The 19261-nt window shown below is 38.1% G+C and overlaps 1 protein-coding gene across 5 annotated transcripts in view; it reads left to right on the top strand.

The window, feature by feature from the left end:
- Nucleotides 1–18360, top strand: part of USP33 (ubiquitin specific peptidase 33) — a 52046-nt gene extending 33686 nt beyond the window's left edge. For 2 of the 5 annotated variants that reach the window (XM_058658301.1, XM_058658289.1), the window contains exons 19-24: nt 574–743; nt 2210–2291; nt 3287–3404; nt 14423–14525; nt 15702–15770; nt 17151–18360. In XM_058658301.1, coding sequence (XP_058514284.1) covers nt 574–743; nt 2210–2291; nt 3287–3404; nt 14423–14525; nt 15702–15770; nt 17151–17308 — 700 coding nt within the window. In that variant the 3' untranslated portion in view covers nt 17309–18360. Of the gene's footprint in view, nt 1–573; nt 744–2209; nt 2292–3286; nt 3405–13784; nt 14095–14422; nt 14526–15701; nt 15771–17150 lie in introns of those variants that run through there. The other 3 variants (XM_004582108.4, XM_004582110.4, XM_058658282.1) reach the window with 2 other exon arrangements.
- The last annotated feature ends 901 nt before the right edge of the window (nt 18361–19261 follow it).

The raw sequence follows: 19261 nt of genomic DNA, 5'->3' as shown, positions 1-19261 counted from the left end.
GGGTTACCAAGTAAAGATTAGAAGTAATTAATCCTCATGGAATGAGAGTAAAATAGAGGAAAAGATTGTATGTAGATATGTTGAATGATTTACAAGAATGACAAGTTGTTCAGATTACATTAAATCATTTACATGAATGGCATGGTGATGCATTTTCTTTTAGCAACTTTAGTTTTAACAAAAGGAAATTAGTACTGGTGTTAAGGGATGAGTGGCAAATTTTCTCCTAAACCAGCTAATAATAAAGGCTTTAAAATTATTTATGTTTTTCTTTGTATCTTAGAAAATTCTAGCTGCTGAAACAGGCACACAGTGCAGCTATTGAGATTGAGTTTGCTAATAGACTTTGCCTAATGGGTAACATTGATTTTGTGGACCCCAGAAGATGAAGCAGAATATGGCCTGGGGAGGGTTTTAGTGGGTTTGTGCAGTGATAAGGTATAATTGTCTTAAAATTCTCAAGATTTAAAAAGACCTGTGGTATTAATTTGTGTGCTGTGTTTAATAAGAAAAGTTTGCCTGTTAGTCTGTTGTAGAATGCATACTGAACATAATTACCATTGTCCCTGATAGGAAGAGCAGTGAAGAAGCACAGAAAGAGAGGCGAAGAGTGTCGAATCTGTTGAACATAATGGAACCAAGCCTCCTTCAGTTTTACATTTCTCGACAGTGGCTAAATAAATTTAAGACTTTTGCAGAACCTGGCCCTATTTCTAATAATGATTTTCTCTGTATTCATGGAGGTAAGAAATTGTGTTAAGTCATGGCAGGGGTTTGGTGTTAAGTAATTTGCACAATAGGAAAAAGCCAGGAACTTTCCACTATTTCTCATTTCTCAGTTTATTTCCTTATGGCTTCAGAAATTGGCTCAGTATTGAATATCTGTTCCAAATTCTGCTTGAGAATAAAGATATCAGAAGATCTCTGTTTGGGGCCCGGCGGCGTGGCCTAGCGGCTAAAGTTCTTGCCTTGAACACCCCGAGATCCCATATGGGTACCGGTTCTAATCCCGCCGGGCCCCTATACCATTCTTTTCTAACTGAGAGTATCCCTGTGGTAGTCATTTCAGCCACCAATCATGCTGTTTTTACCCTTTTTGTCTAAGTGAATAACTGGCTATTTTTTGATGTATGGAAATGTATTTGGGATTTAACAGCAGCAACAGAATACTCATGTCATTTGTCAACTTAATATAAATGCAAATGTAATACCTTTATAATTTGTGATTGAATAAATTGGGCCTTCATCATAGAGTTCTACAAAAAATAAAACCTTTTTGTGGTTCTTTCATTAGCCCTCATGGATAAAGACTCAGGATTCTTTTTTGTTGTTTATTTTTATTTACAGAAAGGCAGAGGGACAGAGAAATAGAGATCTCTCCCAAATGCTGATTCATGCTTTAAATGCTTGTAACAGCTAGGCTGGCACAAGCTGCAACCGAGACTCAGAAATTCTCTCCGTATCTCCCACATGTGTGGCAGGTGCTCAGGTGCTGCCTTGCAGTAGATACACTGGTTGGAAGTTGGACTAGAAGTCAGGCAAGATTTGATCACAGCAATTGTGATAATGAGATACAATTGTTTTAAGAAGCAGTTTAACCTCTGTGCTGCAGCTTGTCCTGACTGAAAGTTCTTGTGAGTTTTCTTGGTAGTGAAATCACAGGGATAAAAATATCCTGTGTTACATAGCGAACCCTGAGCCTTAAAATTATTGCTGGGGATTTGCATTTGGTGCAGCTATTATGTCACCACTTGGGATGCCTGTGTCCCACATGGAAGTGCATGGATCAAGTACCAGCTCATCTAAATTAGATGCAGCTTCATTTAAATGCGTGCACTGGGAGGCAGCAGGTATTGGCTCAGGATGTTGGGTCCGTGCCGTGTGGGATGCCTGAGTTGGGTTCAGGCTCCTGGGTTTAGTTTGGCCCAGGACTATTGTTGCAGACATTGCAGATGAACCAGCAGATGGAAGGTTTGTCCTGCTGTCTCTGCCTTTTAAATGAAGATACATATGCAACATTTTTTGTGTTTGGATTTCGAGGTACCTGTGTATCTTAAACATAATCAGCAAATGCCTTATGCATTTTGGAAAGGGAAACGTAAGAATAATGATTGACCATATTGAATCATTTTTAAAAAGTAAGCTTAACCTTTCAAAGTAATATAAATGGATTAAAGAATGAGGTAGACCTGTCTAAACTTTGTTTTAGGTGTTCCTCCATGGAAAGCTAGTTATATTGAAGACCTTGTTTTGATGCTGCCTCAGAACATTTGGGACAACTTATATAGCAGGTTTGTTTCTTATATGTATATACAGTATGGTGAAAAGCCATTAAAATGGATAAAAGGTGATTGTATTATTTCACACATGTTCTTTGTGCTCTGTTGCTTTTATATCTCTTTTCTGTTGCTTATTCATTCTGAAGTGTGAATAAGAAGACTTTATAGCTGTTGTGGACCTAGCTTAGATAATTTTTATTTTTATGTTCTGATTGTCTTTAAGGTTATACTGTAATATTTAACTTAAAAAAAAAGATTACTTGAAAGGCAGAAAGACAAGGAAGGGAAGCTAAGATGTCTTTCATCTACTGGTTCACTTACATTTTTACACCAGCTGGGGCAGGACCAGGCTGAACCAGGAGTCAGGAGCTCCATCCTGGTCTCCCTTGTACATGCCAAAGGCCTGGTACTTTGCAGGCATGTTAGGAAGCTGCATCAACAGTGGAGCATCTGCGACTCATGGTGCTTCATTATGTCATCAGGTGTCTTAATACACTCTACAAACACAACACATGCCCTGTATATTCAACTTCAGATACTGTATTTGAAAAATTTTTGTCTTAACTCCAACACTAAAATTTTATAGGACTATACTCCCAAAACCAAATTTTCTTTTAACTTTAGTTTTAAATTTTATTTTAAAACGTTTTGCAGTATAATTTCCCTACTTCACTGTGACTGTAGGTATAACCAAGATTTCTGTTATATGCCAGTATTTGAAAACTGCTTGTTTTGCTTTATTATTTCCTCTAACATTTTGAAGTAAAATTAAGTATAAGGGAAAGCTGAAGTATAAATAAGCACATTAGACAATATACTGATAATGCCGTTGATGGTAACGAAACATAACATCAAGTTGTGATTTTTAAACTTGACATTACTTCCAGAATTTTTCTGTGAGAATTTATTCTTAACTGGGAATTTTAGGCATTGAGCAAAAAGAAATGAATTTCTTAGAATATCGTAGTTTTACCCTAATTGTACTTTTTAAATTCTTCATGCTTCAGGTATGGAGGAGGACCAGCTGTCAATCATCTGTACATTTGTCACACTTGCCAAATTGAGGCAGAGAAGATTGAAAAACGAAGAAAAACTGAATTGGAAATTTTTATTCGGGTAAAAAAAGTAATGCTTTTCAAATTGTAATTGATCTAAGATAAAGACCTGACAATTAACAAACTGTATTTTATTCATGAAATGAGTGGATTAAAGATTTGTGATAGACTTCAAGTGTACCTGGTGCATAACAATGAGTAAACGCTTACAGTTCAATACAGCTGTAGTGGATTAATATCTCTCTTTGTGGGCTTTGTTTTTCTGGATTGGCAATAAATTTTGTTTTATAGATTGGTACTGGTGATAAATCTTATTAAAAAAAAGAAAATTACAGGTTTCCTTGAATTAGTATTGTCTACAGCCTTGCATGATATACTCCCATCCTTTTTGAAATTTTAATATTGGTTTGTCTTTTAGGGGACTCCATGTATTTGTAAATGCATTCAATTTCAGAGTGTATTTTGTAAGGCATTATTTGTGTGTAAACAACATGCTGTCTGCACACAATAGGAAAGATAAACACCAGGTTTTATGGACAAACATAGTAGAGTTGTAGTTACCTTTGTGGCAGATCCCTTCAGAGAACTGCCGTCAGTAACTAACACAGCTCTTCCTCCTGAAAAGGTCTAAAACTTCAATCACTGGAGATGCTTAGTAATCCTGCAGAGAATCCATATGAGAAGAACAGCTTAACTTTGCAGGAGAAAATTGGGATTATTTTAGTAAAAGGGGAAAAGGAAATGAACAGTACAAAATAAGATGTCTTGTACATTTCATATTGCGAAATCCAGCACATATGCAGATGTATATACATATGCCTACTCTTCTTTGATTCAAGAATTTTGTGTGTTCTGGCCTTTGTCTAAAATAATTTTTACACGGGACTATAGAGGTACAGGTTTATTAATTTTTCATAGGTCTCATTTGCGTCCTAAGTCTATCAAGGCAAAGTCTTAGTTGAATTTTAAAACTAATTCATTTCATCAATACTTCAATAATATTTTACGAGTATATCCTTATAGAAACTATTCTGTTATAAAACAGCCTTGGTAACTTTTGTTTGAAAGAAGTTTGCCTGCTGGTTCAATTAGCTACAGCAACCAGGGCTGGGCTGGGTCAGGCCAAGGACGGAAGCTTAGAACTCAGTCCAGGACTGCATTGTTGGTGGCAGGGGCGTGGCCTTCTGTGTCTCAGTGTGTGCCTTCATAGGAAGCTGGAATTAGAAGCAAAATCAGATTTTGAACACAGGCACTCCTGATGGGGGTTGCCTATCACCACAAGTGATGCCTTTACCACTGTGTGAAATGCCCACCTTTTCCCTGCCAGATTGATCAGGGTGCTCTGCACTTCAGATTTCGTCTTTAGTATCATCTTATTTTTTCTAAAACAAGTTATCTAGTTGCAAACTGTCTGTCTTTGGGAGTTTTGTCTGATAACCTTTTTTGTAAAGCATAGATGATTTCATCATTCTCTGAAGTTTCACCATAAATTTGATGTTCTTCCATTTTAGAATTCATGCTGCTCTAGTAATAAGGTTCTTTCCAAGTTGAATTTAGCGTTAGTGCTTTTGGACTAGTTATGTGTTATTAAGCTAATGTGAGTTCATTTTAGTGCCAAAAAGGGCCAGGCAAACGCTAGATGAGATTAAAACATTTTTTTTGGGGGGGGGGCCAGAAAATAGAGAATTTTTGGAAGAATCATGAGGGCAAACAAAAACAAACAAACAAAAAACAAACAAAAAAAACTAAACCCAAAAGAGAAATCCACCCACTGGGACTCCAACTGGACAAATTTGTGAGAATTTCAACTTTTAAATATGGTAACCTAATTCATTAAACAGAGTAAGAGATATGTCTGTACTGATGTTATATAGTTGAATTAATGTAATTGTTGAGCAATGGGATTTTTATATCATTTCCACTTTTTCCCTATGAAATACTTGTGAATTTTAATAGGGAAGGACTAACTTTGGAGAATCCTGACATGGCCTCACTGATGTTATTAAGTTGAACATCATTTCGACACTACACTAATCAAAATCATATTCCAGGATAGGATACTATGAGAAGAACAAGGCCTTGCTTTTTTGTTACGTAGATGGATAACATGAATCTCAAATGGGGGAAGTGAGACAAACTCAGTTCCAGGGACATTTTATCAAACAGCTAGGTATTTCAATAAAAGGGACATTTGGTTGACAGTTTATTCTAAAATTGTTTAGGAAAGGAAATGTTCTATAAGTTTGAGATCATTAAAAAGTTTTACCTGCATAAAGCCCTTAAATGCTCTGTCTGTGATGATTCTCCAGACAGTACTTAGAAACGTGCTGACACCCTGAGACAGGTTATTTGGAGAATTTCTAGAAGACCCGAGATGCTATAGTTAAATATATTCACTGCCTGTGTTGCTGAGTGAGATCAGATGTTTAGGGAAGTGTTTGGAAGTGGTGGCAGAGACCTATTTGTGTCATTTATGGATACCCAAGCCTGCCTACAGCTGCTGCTAAAGAAAAAATATGGTTCTTTCTCTTGTGTATTCACTATATGTCACATGTATGTGGCAGTACATATGGAGCATTATCTAGAAAGTAGAATTCTACATTCCTGGAAAAACATAGGTTCTTTTACATATAGATGCTTGTTAGTGGAAAATACAATGCTGTCTGCTCTTTGTCAAGGCAATATCCATGCACTCTTGTATCTGGAGTAAAACAACAACAGTATCATCCTTATATCTAACATGATAGGTAGCATGTCATCTTTTTACTTATTAACTAATTAATGAGTGCCGACATTTGTATTTACCCTTTGTTTAAATTTGGGAGGGCCAAAGTTATATCCATTTCTAGATGATGATCTGCCAGTTTTTGTTTCAGTGCAGTAAACAAATCTGTCTTTTGTACACTGTAATGTTGGTTAATATTAACAGTTTAGGAAGGTAGTAGAGCCAACCACCAAGTCTATGAAGAAAATGTTATGTAGCCATTTAATGAAATACTCAGTAATAAGAAGCTTAATGATTACTCATGTATGCAACAACTTGGATCAGTCTCAGAAATCTTACACCAAATGAGCAAGCATAAAGAAGATTATAATGTCTAATTTAACTCAAGAAATTTATAAACATGGAAAGACCATTAGAGACACAATAGATTAATGATTTCAAGTGTGAGCAGTGGACTGAATGCAAATAGCAGGAAATTTTTTTTACATGTTGGAAGCAGTCTAAACTGAAGAAATTATTGAAATTATTTTAGCTTCACAATAGCAGTTGGGTGGATTATTGTACCTTAATGAAGAATTTCTTTAAATGCAAATCTATGATTATTTTGTAACTCCAGAGTTTTTTTTTTTTAATTCCAACTTACTCCACTCTTCCGTTTTAGCAAAATGAACATGTTAGTACAAAATTAGTTATAAAAATAGATACCCCATGGTAGACTGCAAACTGAGTTTCTTTAAAATTAAAGAAGCAAACCAAAGACTTTAGGAAAGGAACACATGGCCCCAAGGTTTGAAAGTAGCTTCACCCCTCCCCCTACTCTCCTTACATCACATCAGGCAGCAAGCATACAGGTGTCTGCCTAGGCAAAGCAGAGAATATGTATGGCAGGTGTATGACTGCTCCTCAAGAACATGTGTAGGATATTACTGCTGAAAACAAACTTCGACCGGTAGATTGATAGGATGGCAGAACAAACACTGCTGGAGGGCAAATTAACGTGCAGAAAGCTGAAGCAGAAGAATTTTCCGTAAGATGAGTCACCAAAAGATAAACATGAAAAGCTGGAAAGTTTTGACATTTTGCTTAGATCCAGAGCCCGGTATTTTTCAAATATATATATTTTAAAAGAAAGACTGAAGAATTACTTTCAGAGCACTAACATAACTAGAGGAAAGCACATGTCTGATATTTTAGGTGAATAAGCCTAATGAAAAATTTTAAATGCATCCATCTAGAATTATGAAGAAACTTTTTAATACCAAAGACACATTAACTCTCAGGAGTGTTTCTGCCTGGTAAAGATAGGATTAAGTGGATTCACAATTTGTCATCTGGAACAATCAGTCTAGTATTACATTTCAAGAAGCTTAGTTCTTTTTTATTTCAGAAAAGTCCTCTCATTTTAAATTATGCCTGAGACAGTCATACACTTTTTATTCACTTTCATTGTTCTATTCAAGCAACTGCCTTATGTCCCACAAGGAAGCTTGCTCTTAAGGACTTTGTTTATTAAATAAGTTTCTATTTAAAGGTGTTGAATAATATAAAAAGAGAAATGTTGAACAGGATAATGTGCTGAGAAGAGGAATCAGGTTATGATTTTTCACAGGATGGTCAAGATACAGGCATCATTGAGCCAGCATTTTAGCACAGCGAGATAAAGCAGTGCTTGCATCCCACATGAACACAGTCCGGTTCCAGCTACTGCTGCTCCACCTGCACACTAGCTCCTTGCTAGTGTCCATGGCTACCCATATGGGAGACCCAGGTAGAGTTCTAAGCTCTGCTTCTGCTTGTACCAGCCCAGCTATCGAAACCATTTTGGGAGTGAGTTAGCATTGGTAAGATAGCCCTCCCTCTCTTCTTCCTTCTCTGAAACTCTACCTTTCAGATAAATCAGTCTTTAAAAAAAAATATATGTGTTCAGTGATGGAATTGGTGGACTACTGACTGATGGTCAATAGCCAATAGAGACTGAGTGTCAAATAGGATAAGGGAGGAGACTTTGAGGAGTTTACACAGTTCCCATAAGCCTGTCTATGGAACCCATCAGTTGTTTCCACACCCTTGACTGCAAGTATCTCTGTTTTGTGTAAACATCAATTGTCCTCATATAGATATCCAATCAGTTGTCCTAGGTTAGAAAGTGATATTTAAGCAAAGACTTGAATTATGAGAAATAGTCATGTTATTTGCAGAAGGGCTAGCTTTAAGAGACAGAAATTTTATCTGAAATTTTTATCTGAAAGATAAGGAAAATATTAAAAGATAAATTAGATCCTGTTGTCACATGATAAGGAGACTTTGAGGAGTTTACACAGTTCCCAAAAGCCTGTCTATGGAACCCATCAATTGTTTCCACACCCTTGACTGCAAGTACCTTTCTTTGTTTTGTGTATCCAATCAATTGTCCTTCACTGCCCCTTCTGGGTTTTTTGTTTTGTAAACTGACCCAGCGGGGGCTGTGCTCCTAGAAGGGCAGCTTCTTCAGGGACCTAAGATCCTAACTGCCTATTATCCCATCTGACTCCTTGCATTTCCTTCTCTAGAAGGATGGACCCTAGCAGCTGTTAGGGACAGGTGGTGATGACTGCTCTGTCTACTTCATGCTGAAAAGGGGTGTAGAGGGGGCAGCAACAGCAGGGTATTTTTCAGGGGGTGTAGATCTATGGGTTCCTAGTAGAGCATGATGGTGCTTTAAGGCTTCTCTTTGTTGAAGTAAATTGTTGTAATCCATCAGGGTCTCAGGAAGACTTTCAGCTGTTTTGAACCAAAAGGAATGTTCAGATTCTTCTGTTCTTTGAGGAGGTTCTGCTGGGTATTCCATTTTCTTCAAGGGCAGCTTAGTATTTGAGGGAGCTGTTGCACTTCTGAGGCTGAATGAGTCATAGGGGAAATCTGTAGCTTTTCAGAGGATCCATCAGGAAATTCTAAAGAAAAGAGCATAACATTTGCCATGGGCTATTAGTGTTCCAAAATACCATGTATTAAGTTGTTTCACACAGAATTTTTAAAGTCATTATTAGAGAATTTAGAGATAGAAAAATGTTTGTCAGCCAGTAGTATTAATGTCTGCTTGAGACAAATTTTAAAAATTACATGTTAAAAATGTTTAGAGATAAAGTGTCTCATGGGGCCATTCCTCTTTTAATTTTTTAACAATTGACTTTTTAGGGTGTGGCGTACACATTCAATAAGTCTGAGCCAATGGGTTGCTTACTTTCAGAAACAATGTCAAGTGAAAACTATCTATTAACAGTTTTAGAAAACATTTAACTTTTCTAAATCTTTTTTTTTTTTTTTAAGATTTATTTGTTTTATTACAAAGTCAGATATACAGAGAGGAGGAGAGACAGAGGGGAAGATCTTCCATCCGATGATTCACTCCCAAAGTGAGCCGCAGCGGGCCGGTGCGTGCCAATCCGATGCCAGGAACCTGGAACCTCTTCCGGGTCTCCCACATGGGTGCAGGGTCCCAATGCATTGGGCCGTCCTCCACTGCTTTCCCAGGCCACAAGCAGGGAGCTGGATGTGAAGTGGAGCTGCTGGGATTAGAACTGGCGCCCATATGGGATCCCGGGGCGTTCAAGGTGAGGACTTTAGCCCCTAGGCCATGCCACCGGGCCCAACTTTTCTAAATCTTAAACAACAAGAATCTAATAAGAGGTCACAAAGATTACCTTAATGTAAGAACTTGCAGGTAAGAATTAGCATATTGGTCAAGAATGGCTGTCTAGGAAAAAGTTATACATGAGTAACATCCATTTGCCACAACTGATTAGAATGTTGTCCTCCAGAATTTATAACTGCTGGATGAGGATGTGGCATTGAGAAAATAGCAGTTTTTAAGTCTGTTATTCTTAAGACACAAATTGAATAGGATATTGGTGTTTTGTGTTTTTATTTATTTATTTATTTTATTTTTATTACAAAGTCAGACATACTGAGAGGAGGAGAGACAGAGAGGAAGTGGAGCCGCTGGGATTAGAACCAGCGGCCATATGGGATCAAGGCGAGGACCTTAGCCACTAGGCCACGCTGCTGAGCCCGATATTGGTGTTTTGTAAACCTCTGATTATTTTCAGCCTGAAGCTGGACCTGCCAGTAGTTTCCTGACCACTGACATTGGCTATCATGATCTAATTTAGATTTACATTTTTTGCCCAATGTCGGCCTGGGTGGCATTTAGGACATATTCCAGGACAATGATTGTTTGCCTTTTTAGCACCATAATTTTGAGTTAAAGGAGGCACCCAGCATTGGTCACGAAGGTGACCAGCTTGCCATGATTAAAACATTTAGCATTGATTTCCTTTTGAATAGCAAAGGGTTCAAGTGCTGCTAGGCAGCATGATGTTTGAATGTCCCTATGTTGCCGCAGGTTTTCAGATGACCCACAAGATTTTTTTTTTATAGGACTAATAGCAGCCTGACAATCTTCATTGGCATTATCAAGGGCTAGTTGCTGGAGTAATAGCTTCCCAGTTCCATCTCCTTGGACTTGTTTTTCTGTAGCATCCTATAAAGGCAGCATAAGTATAACTGCCTGCAAATTCAGACTCAGTTTCAACTTTCTCCTAGGCCGGCAGTGCTGTGTCCCATAAATGGGTGAGCATAGCTTGAGGTAGTTGTATTTGCTGCTCTGTGGTAGTTCACTGCCCATCTCCAACCAGCGCATCATGTCAGTTGTCCACCCCCCCACACCCCTTGGGGAATTGTTAACCTGATTCGCCTAAGGATTGCATTTTTTTCCTTAGCCATATCACTCTTCCACATTTTCCATTGTAGATATTGAGAAGGAGAAAGCCCTATTTTTGCTATTACTTCAAACGCATAGGGAATCCAGTTTGCTCCCTGGCTCCCACCATTTAAATATTCACATACACATGAAGAAGTGGGTCCATAGGATGCACAAGCTTTCTTAAAAGCTGTGATAGTGTTACCATCTAGATTCTCATATGCAGGTGTGTTAGTGTAATTGGGAAAAGTGATTGTAATTCATGAAGCCTCTGGGGAATATCAAACACTTGGGCATGTCCTTGACCAGGTTTAAGGGTGACACAGCATGGACTCATACTGTTCTTTTATCCCATCCTCATTTTCCTCACTAGACTATTCAGAGAAATCCTGCAATTTTGCTGTTTTAACATGAGAACCTTTAGCTTCTTTTCCCGCCTTGTTAGAGTGGCATCTCCCATTAGGGAGTCTCTCCTGAGTTTTCTTTTTCTAAGTTCCTCATCTGTAGTATAAGACCTTTCTCTTCGAGTTGTATTATGGTAGTGTCTCCTTTTAGGAGGGTCTCTCACACATTCCCCTTTTTCCTCTTCCTCACTGGTAGTATAAGGCATTTCTATTTTAGCCATATTATGGGGGTATCTACTCTTAGGGGAGTTTATCACACATTCTTCTTTTCCATCCTTTTTATCAGTACTGCTAGACATTTCCTTTTTAGTCGCATTACAGCAGCCTCTCCCATCAGGGGGACCTCTCATGGCTTCCCTTTCTCTTTCTGCTTCATCTGCGCTATGAGGCATTTGCTTTTTAGCCACTTTTCAGCAGTGTCTCCTCTTACAGGAGTATTTTGTAGGTTTCCCTTCTAAAATTATAATAATGGCTTTAAAGCCCATGTAATCCAAAAACTGACATGAATATCTTCTATCCTTTGGGCCTTTTCACCATTTTCTGGGCAAGGTCTTAAGCTTCTATTGTTGCTTTATCTGGGGACCAGATGCGGTTATATTTACAAATAACCTTTAAGTAAGAACGCAATTGCTGCCTAGTTATCTTTGTTCCACTTTTCACTAAAAAGTTCTGCACAAGGAAGATAAGACTGCGCTCTACATTGATTCTGGCCCACTATTCCCACTTACCTCTTTCTGTGGGAGTTTCTGTCCTACTTTATCTCTGCTTGCAAATCCATGTTCATGGGCGGGCACAACTTGTTTGATATCCATACTTGTATCTGCTTCAAGTCCTTGTTTGGGTGCCACTTGTTTACTGTCCATGCAGCAGTGAACTGGTGCTCTACATGCATGGACTACTGACTGACAGTAGCCAAAGTTTAATAGTGGCATCAGGCTTTTATAGACTGAGTGTCAAATAGGATAAGGGAGGAGACTTTGAGGAGTTTACACAGTTCCCATAAGCCTGTCTATGGAACCCATCAGTTGTTTCCACACCCTTGACTGCAAGTATCTCTGTTTTGTGTAAACATCAATTGTCCTCATATTGATATCCAATCAGTTGTCCTAGGTTAGAAAGTGATATTTAAGCAAAGGCTTGAATTATGAGAAATAGTCATCAGTTATTTGCAGAAGGGCTAGCTTTAAGAGACAGAAATTTTATCTGATTTTTTATCTGAAATTTTTATCTGAAAGATAAGGAAAATATTAAAAGATAAATTAGATCCTGTTGTCACATGATAAGGGTACTACAGGACTGTTTTAAGTATCTTTAGAGATGGCTACAGGAATTAAATTTGATTAGATGTACCCATATGAAATAGAAGTCTAAATAGACTGCTACATATGGATAAATTCCAGCTGCTTTCACTTCCTTGAGGCTGTATTGCCTGTACTTATCATTTGGTGTTTTTAGTTGTTAGGGTTAGAGGCCAGCATGGATAACTTGAAAAAAGCTTATTGAAAAATGAAGATTGAATAACTGGAATTCTAGGTGTTTGAGAACCAAGATATCCCTGTATCTAGCTAATAAGAATTGATACAGGGAATAGAGGGAAATGGAGGGTGGAAGGTTGACAAGTGGTGAAGACACCATTTTTGACATCCACATAACAGTGCCTGGATTTGAACCCTGGCTCAAACTCCAGTCTAGTTCCCTGCTAATGCATGCCCTGGGAGGCATCTTGTAATGGCTCAGGTACTTGGACCGTCTTCCATGTGGGAGATCCAGATTACATTCTGAGCTCCTGACTTTGTCCTTGCCTGTCGAGGTTATCTGGGGAGTAAACCAGCAGATGGAACATCTCTGTCCTTCTTCCAAATGTGTGAAAAAACACATACATTTTAAAAAAGGATTTATATCGCCAGGATTCCATACTATGAAGAATCAGGACTACTTTGAACGTTTCCCATTCTAATAGATTTGTGCCTAGTTTGTTTTGTGCACTAACTCTAAGAGTAGAAGTAGGAAAGTAACCTCTTGGGGACTATTTTTTTGCTTTTTAGAGTTTGCCTAAATGTATATGAAGTATGTTCAAAAATTTCATGGAAAAATACATATCATGAAAAACTATATTTCAAATTTATTTTGCCCCCAAATAAGCATTTTTTTAAAAAAAAAAAGTTATTTGAGAGTGTGTTTCCATCTACTGGTCTACTCCCCAAAGGCCTGCAGCAGTTGAGACTGGGCCAAGTTCAGTGCTAGAGTTGAGAACAAAATCCAGGTGTCCCACAAGGTGAAAGGGACCCATGTGTTTGACCCGTCTTTGATGTCTCCCAGAATGTGCATTAGTAGGAAGTTCAGTGAGGAGCTAGAACTGGCAACTCAACCCACATACTCTGATATGTGATTCGGGCATTTTAACTGTTAGTCCAAAAACCAGCACTCCCTGTCCTACTCCCAAAATTCACATTTTAATTTCACATTTAATTTTCCCTAATTTTTTGAAGACCATTCATATATGTGTTTTCTGTAGAATGACATTGTATTAGTGGTAGCAAATTGTCTATTAAGTTTTTTATTTTTAATTTTCTTTTAAGACAGGTCGTGATCTCCCATCTGATGGTTCCCACCCCAAATGGCTACAATGACTGGGACTGTGCCAGGCCAGAATAACAATTGAGGGAGAGACAGACAAAGGGATCTTTTGTCTGCTGGTCACTCCCCAAATGGCTGAAATTGCCAGAGCTGGACATCTAAAGTCAGAAGTCTGGAATTCCATCCAGATTTCTCGCACAGGTTGCAGGGGCCCAAGTACATGGGTCATCCTTCTCTGCTTGTTGCAGCCTGGTCTTAAACAAGTGCTCCAGTATGGGATGCCAGCATCATAGGTAGCGGTGTGACCCGCTGTGCCATGGATGCTAGTCGCACTGGTTATCTTTTTAATAAATGCATACAGTATGTAATATGAAGATGTGGCTTTGACTATCTTCACTTATCCAGTCTTTCTTGGTCCTTTTATTGCACTTCTTAAATTTTCAAATAAAATGTTGAAGTACTTGTGAATGAATAGATGCTACTATATTGCCTAATATTAAGATAACTTTATATCTTTGTATATCTTACTGTGGTAGCACATTGAGTATGTAAGAGAAACTGTCCTATATTACATGCTGATGTAGAGTGATTGTTGTGCTAGAAAGCAAGTTTTAGATGTTAGGTAACTGTGTTTTCTCTTGTAGCTTAACAGAGCATTTCAAGAAGAAGACTCTCCTACTACTTTCTATTGCATCAGTATGCAGTGGTTTCGAGAATGGGAAAGTTTTGTGAAGGGTAAAGATGGAGGTAAGTGGCTAACTAAAAACTGATATTCTTTTTTTTTTTTTTTTAAGATTTATTTATTTTATTACAAACTCAGATGTACAGAGAGGAGGAGAGACAGAGAGGAAGATCTTCCGTCCTGTGATTCACTCCCCAAGTGACTGCAACAGCTGGTGCTGTGCCCATCCAAAGCCTGGAACCTGGAACCTCTTCCGGGTCTCCCACACGGGTGCAGGGTCCCAAAGCATTGGGCCGTCCTCGACTGCTTTCCCAGGCCACAAGCAGGGAGCTGGATGGGAAGTGGAGCTGCTGGGATTAGAACCGGTGCCCATATGGGATCCCGGGGCTTTCAAGGCGAGGACTTTCGCTGCTAGACCATGCCGCTGGGCCCATAAAGTGACATTCTTTTCTTTTTAAAGTTTGGGGTTAGTCATTTGATTTTTTTTTTTAATATCTGTATGCACTTGGGGTTCTGCCAGTGATCAAAGGAAGAAAAAAATTAAGATGTTTCTCGTTATTAAAAAGGTTGTAGTGCAGCATGCATTTTGAAACCTTTGTATTTAAGGAAAAAAGCAAACCTCTGGGATGTAAAGAAAAAAAAAAAACCCACACAGATACTAACTGGTTTCCTATCTTTCTGTAAGTAGTACACTAATAACTTTCATTATTATGCTTTTTAGTAATGACCTTGTACTATACTTTTATATAAAAGGGAGAAACAAATACTTTATTTTTTGCTTAACAAATGATGTATTTTCAGATTGTCTTTTATGGTTTATTTTTATTGTTTTAAGAAGTGACAATTTAATGCAAATCAAGAACCATATAATTTCATTGTAGAATGCAATAGCATTGTTATTAAAAGTTGGCATTAAAAGTACATTTGGACTGTAATCCCAAAATAAGTGGTTCAGAAGTCATTTCTCTTGGAAATTAGATGGTAATGAGAGAGTCTCTTTTACCTCTTTCCTGGTCTTGGTTTTGGATAACCAAAAGAAGAAGAACCTCATGGAAAGAAAACCTTTCCAAAGAAGAATCTCATGGGAGGACATTAAGAATGGATTGTAATGATCTGGCTAAAAAAAAAATTCATGTGATTGTGCAGTTTCAGTTCTCAGTTATTTCAGGGCAGGTATGCAATTGTTTACTGTATGTCTTTGAAAATTATACATTTTGATAATTCTTTTTCCTTTGATATAGATCCTCCAGGTCCTATTGACAACACTAAAATTGCAGTCACTAAATGTGGTAATGTGATGCTCAGACAAGGTATGTTTGACCATTATTTAAGCCTTTACTTACTAGTGACTTGTCACCATTAAGAATATATGAGATGCCTTCAACAAGTTCATGGAAAGTTTTTGTTCTGTGTAGAATTCAACATTTTTGCCCCCTCCCAAGTAAACTATTTTTCTTTTTTTTTTTAAGATTTATTTATTTTTATTGGAAAGTCAGATATACAGAGAGGAGAGACAGAGAGGAAGATCTTCCGTCCGATGATTCACTCCCCAAGTGACTGCAACAGCCTGTCTGCGCCTATCCGATCCGGGAACCTGGAACCTCTTCCGGGTCTCCCACATGGGTCCAGGGTCCTCAGGCCTTGGGCTGTCCTCAACTGCTTTCCCAGGCCACAAGCAGGGAGCTGGATGGGAAGTGGAGCTGCCAGGATTAGAACTGGCGCCCATATGATATCCTGATTCGTTCAAGGCGAGGACTTTAGCTGCTAGGCCACGCCACTGGGCCCCCAAGTAAACTTTTAATTGCATTTTTCCATAAACTTTTTTTTTGAAAGACAGATGGATCTTCTGTGTACCGATCCACTCCCACTCCCATGACCTTTTTTTCCTCCCATGATCTTTTTGAAGTACCCTTGTAGAATTAGTAGCTATTTGTGTTAGTTCAGTTTCCATTGCTATATCAAAATACTCGAGGCTGAATATTTTATAAAGAAAAAAGATGAATGTAGCTTTCAGTTTTGTAGGCTGAATATTTCTGAGTTGCCTGAGTTGCCGTCGCCCCCTTCAGTGCAGCATCCGATGGGGGCCTCTTGGTGGATGGCAGCACAGTGGTGGGAGAACTATCACCTCGTGAGACTGAGAGCTAGAGAGCAGGGAGGGGTAAGATGATCTGTAGCAACAACCCCTACTGTCCCAGGAAATAAATGGATAATCTCTCCGGAGGCCTTCAACCTGATGATCTAATTATCTTGCATTTAAGCTCTACCCCTTAAAACTGTCACTGCCTCCCAACATATCTCTACATATCTTCAACCCAAAAAGCTATAGAGGACAAGCCACATCCAAACCATAGCACCATCTGTTGGCTGTGTTCATTTATTTTAGCTCCACAATGTCATTCTTAATGTGGTTTAGGGAAAACAGTACGAAGTAACCGCTGTTTGGTTTAATCTGAGGAAAGCTCTTTAGGCTGTTGAAAGGAGCCAGAAAAAAGCTTTTTTTTTTTTTTCCCCCACTTTAAGACAGACCATATGTTGCTGCTTTGAACAGTGTAGGTTGTTGGTAATCTGATGTTCCAGAAGTTTTCAGTTGTCTAGAGGGAATTCATGTTGGGTGCTACATTCTGAAAGTTTGTGTAGTATGAGTTCATAGGTATGAAAACATGATTCTTTTTATATATGCATAATTTTAGGAGCAGACTCTGGTCAGATTTCTGAAGAAACATGGAATTTTCTCCAGTCTATATATGGTGGAGGGCCTGAAGTTATCCTGCGACCTCCAGTTGTTCATGTTGATCCTGATGCACTACAAACAGAAGAAAAAATTGAAGTAGAAACTCGATCTTTGTAATTTTGAAAATACAGAGAGTTTTAAGGAGAACTAATTTTCATTTCCTCTGACTCAGACACATGCAAAAACATTCCTAAAGCATGTTTTTTTTTGTCTCTTGTTTTTTTTCTCTTTTATCTCATTTACTTCTTACTGGGCATTATGAAAATATATGTTAGAGAATATGTAATATACTACAGGTTGGTATATTTAAAGCTAAATAATGTCTTTCATTATAATATTTTTGCTAGAGAAGGGACAGTTGTGATTAATTGGTAGATTAGTTGTTCTTTATACTACATGTAGATGCATAGCATCTTTTGTAGTGTTGTAAATACTTTTGCTTTAAAAATTTTGCATTATCCTGAACCACCATAACTGACCAGTCTTTTTAGTTATTTAGAAACCTAATTTAATTGTATAGTTTTGACAAGGCTTTGTATTAGAAATAGCCTATTTTACATTGAGAGTAATAGACAGTTCTTGTTGGTTTCCTAAAGCTCAGGAAATGTTAGGGTGTCACTTCTTTTGCACTGCAGCATATAAACTAGCATATTAAAATTTACTGTCTTTTGAATGTACTAAGGATGTATTTAGTTTGAGTGGAATTTGTCAGCAGATTTCATTAATTTATTGCTGCTTATGATGTAAAATGTTAACCTTAATTCCCAATCTTGGATAGTGCTTATTCATGTTAGTAGCTAAAAAACTTAGTTTTAGGGCACCTTTTATTTTGAGAGCATGAAGTGTGGAATGTGTCATTGAGATTGTTACAAAGCTCAAGCCACTTGCAAAGTGATTTTTTAATGCATAAATTCTTTTTGGATAATAATATGCACTGCTATTTGCTTGATTATGTAATGTCAGAAGTTTCATTATATTCCCAAGTACAAAAACATATTAGTTAAATTGAGGATGTTGAGAAGCATTCATGATAGCTTTGTTTTGGTCTGGGGCCGATGCCACCAGCTAAAAGCAACATTGTCAAATTTAGTTAAATAAAAATGATTTTAAAATGTGTAACTTGAATGAATTTATTTGGTAGATACTGAAAGTAAATGTAACACATTAATATTGTTGTGTGATACTGTGATATCTAATTTGGTGTTGTCCTTGGTTTTTAGCTTGTGTCTCTCTAAGGCAGGGCATAGAAATTCAGATCAGACCCGCTCATTTCACAGGAATCCTGCCCCATGTTCTGGAGAGAGGAGTGCTGTGCATGAATCCAGAAGAATTCTCAAGCAGTCAAACATTGTGTGATATCTCCACCCAGTCTGTTATGATTAGGTATGCGGCGAGGTCTTCCTAAAAGCTCAGACAAACAGGGTTTGGAAGCTTTCACTACTAAATAGAAGTTTTGAAGGGAAATGTGCCCAGAGATTATGATCGTACTAACAAACTAATAAATGTGCCCCTTGGTCCGCTGGGTCCCATAAGTCATTCAAGCAAATAACTGAATCCAAGAAGGAGGTGGTGAGAATTGATTTACAGCACTCTGGTCAGAAGCTTGGGTAGAGAGCCACTAAAAGCTTGGGACTGGCGTCTAAAGGGAGACGTGGACAGGCCTGGCTGTCGGATGCTCTCCAGTGCTGCTGCTGGTGAGAAGCCCCAAGCTTTTGAGGTCCCAGAAGTGACCTGTGCGGTGAGTGTATAGTAGGTGTTGTCCTGTATGTTTTCAGAAATTTGTGTCCTTCTTTCATTTTTCCCCGTTTGGTAAGCATATAAGGTCTTGTTTTATTTGGATGATCAATCTGCTGTAATTACCAAGACCATTTTGTACAGAGAAGAGAGTGGGAACATTTATCTGTGTTCTTTTCCTGCTTGAAGAGAATCTTGATCTTGGTCTAAAGGTACTCTTCATTGCCACCCATGTGCTTCCTTGGTTTACATCTGTGGGCTTTAGCCTGGTCAGCCAGAAGTTTTATTTGTATCATTTTTTTGTAAGCTTCACCTTGTGGATGAGCTTGTACTTGT

This window comes from Ochotona princeps, chromosome 2, assembly GCF_030435755.1.
Source record: "Ochotona princeps isolate mOchPri1 chromosome 2, mOchPri1.hap1, whole genome shotgun sequence".
NCBI lineage: Eukaryota > Metazoa > Chordata > Mammalia > Lagomorpha > Ochotonidae > Ochotona > Ochotona princeps.
This window is presented reverse-complemented; position numbering and strand designations above follow the sequence as displayed.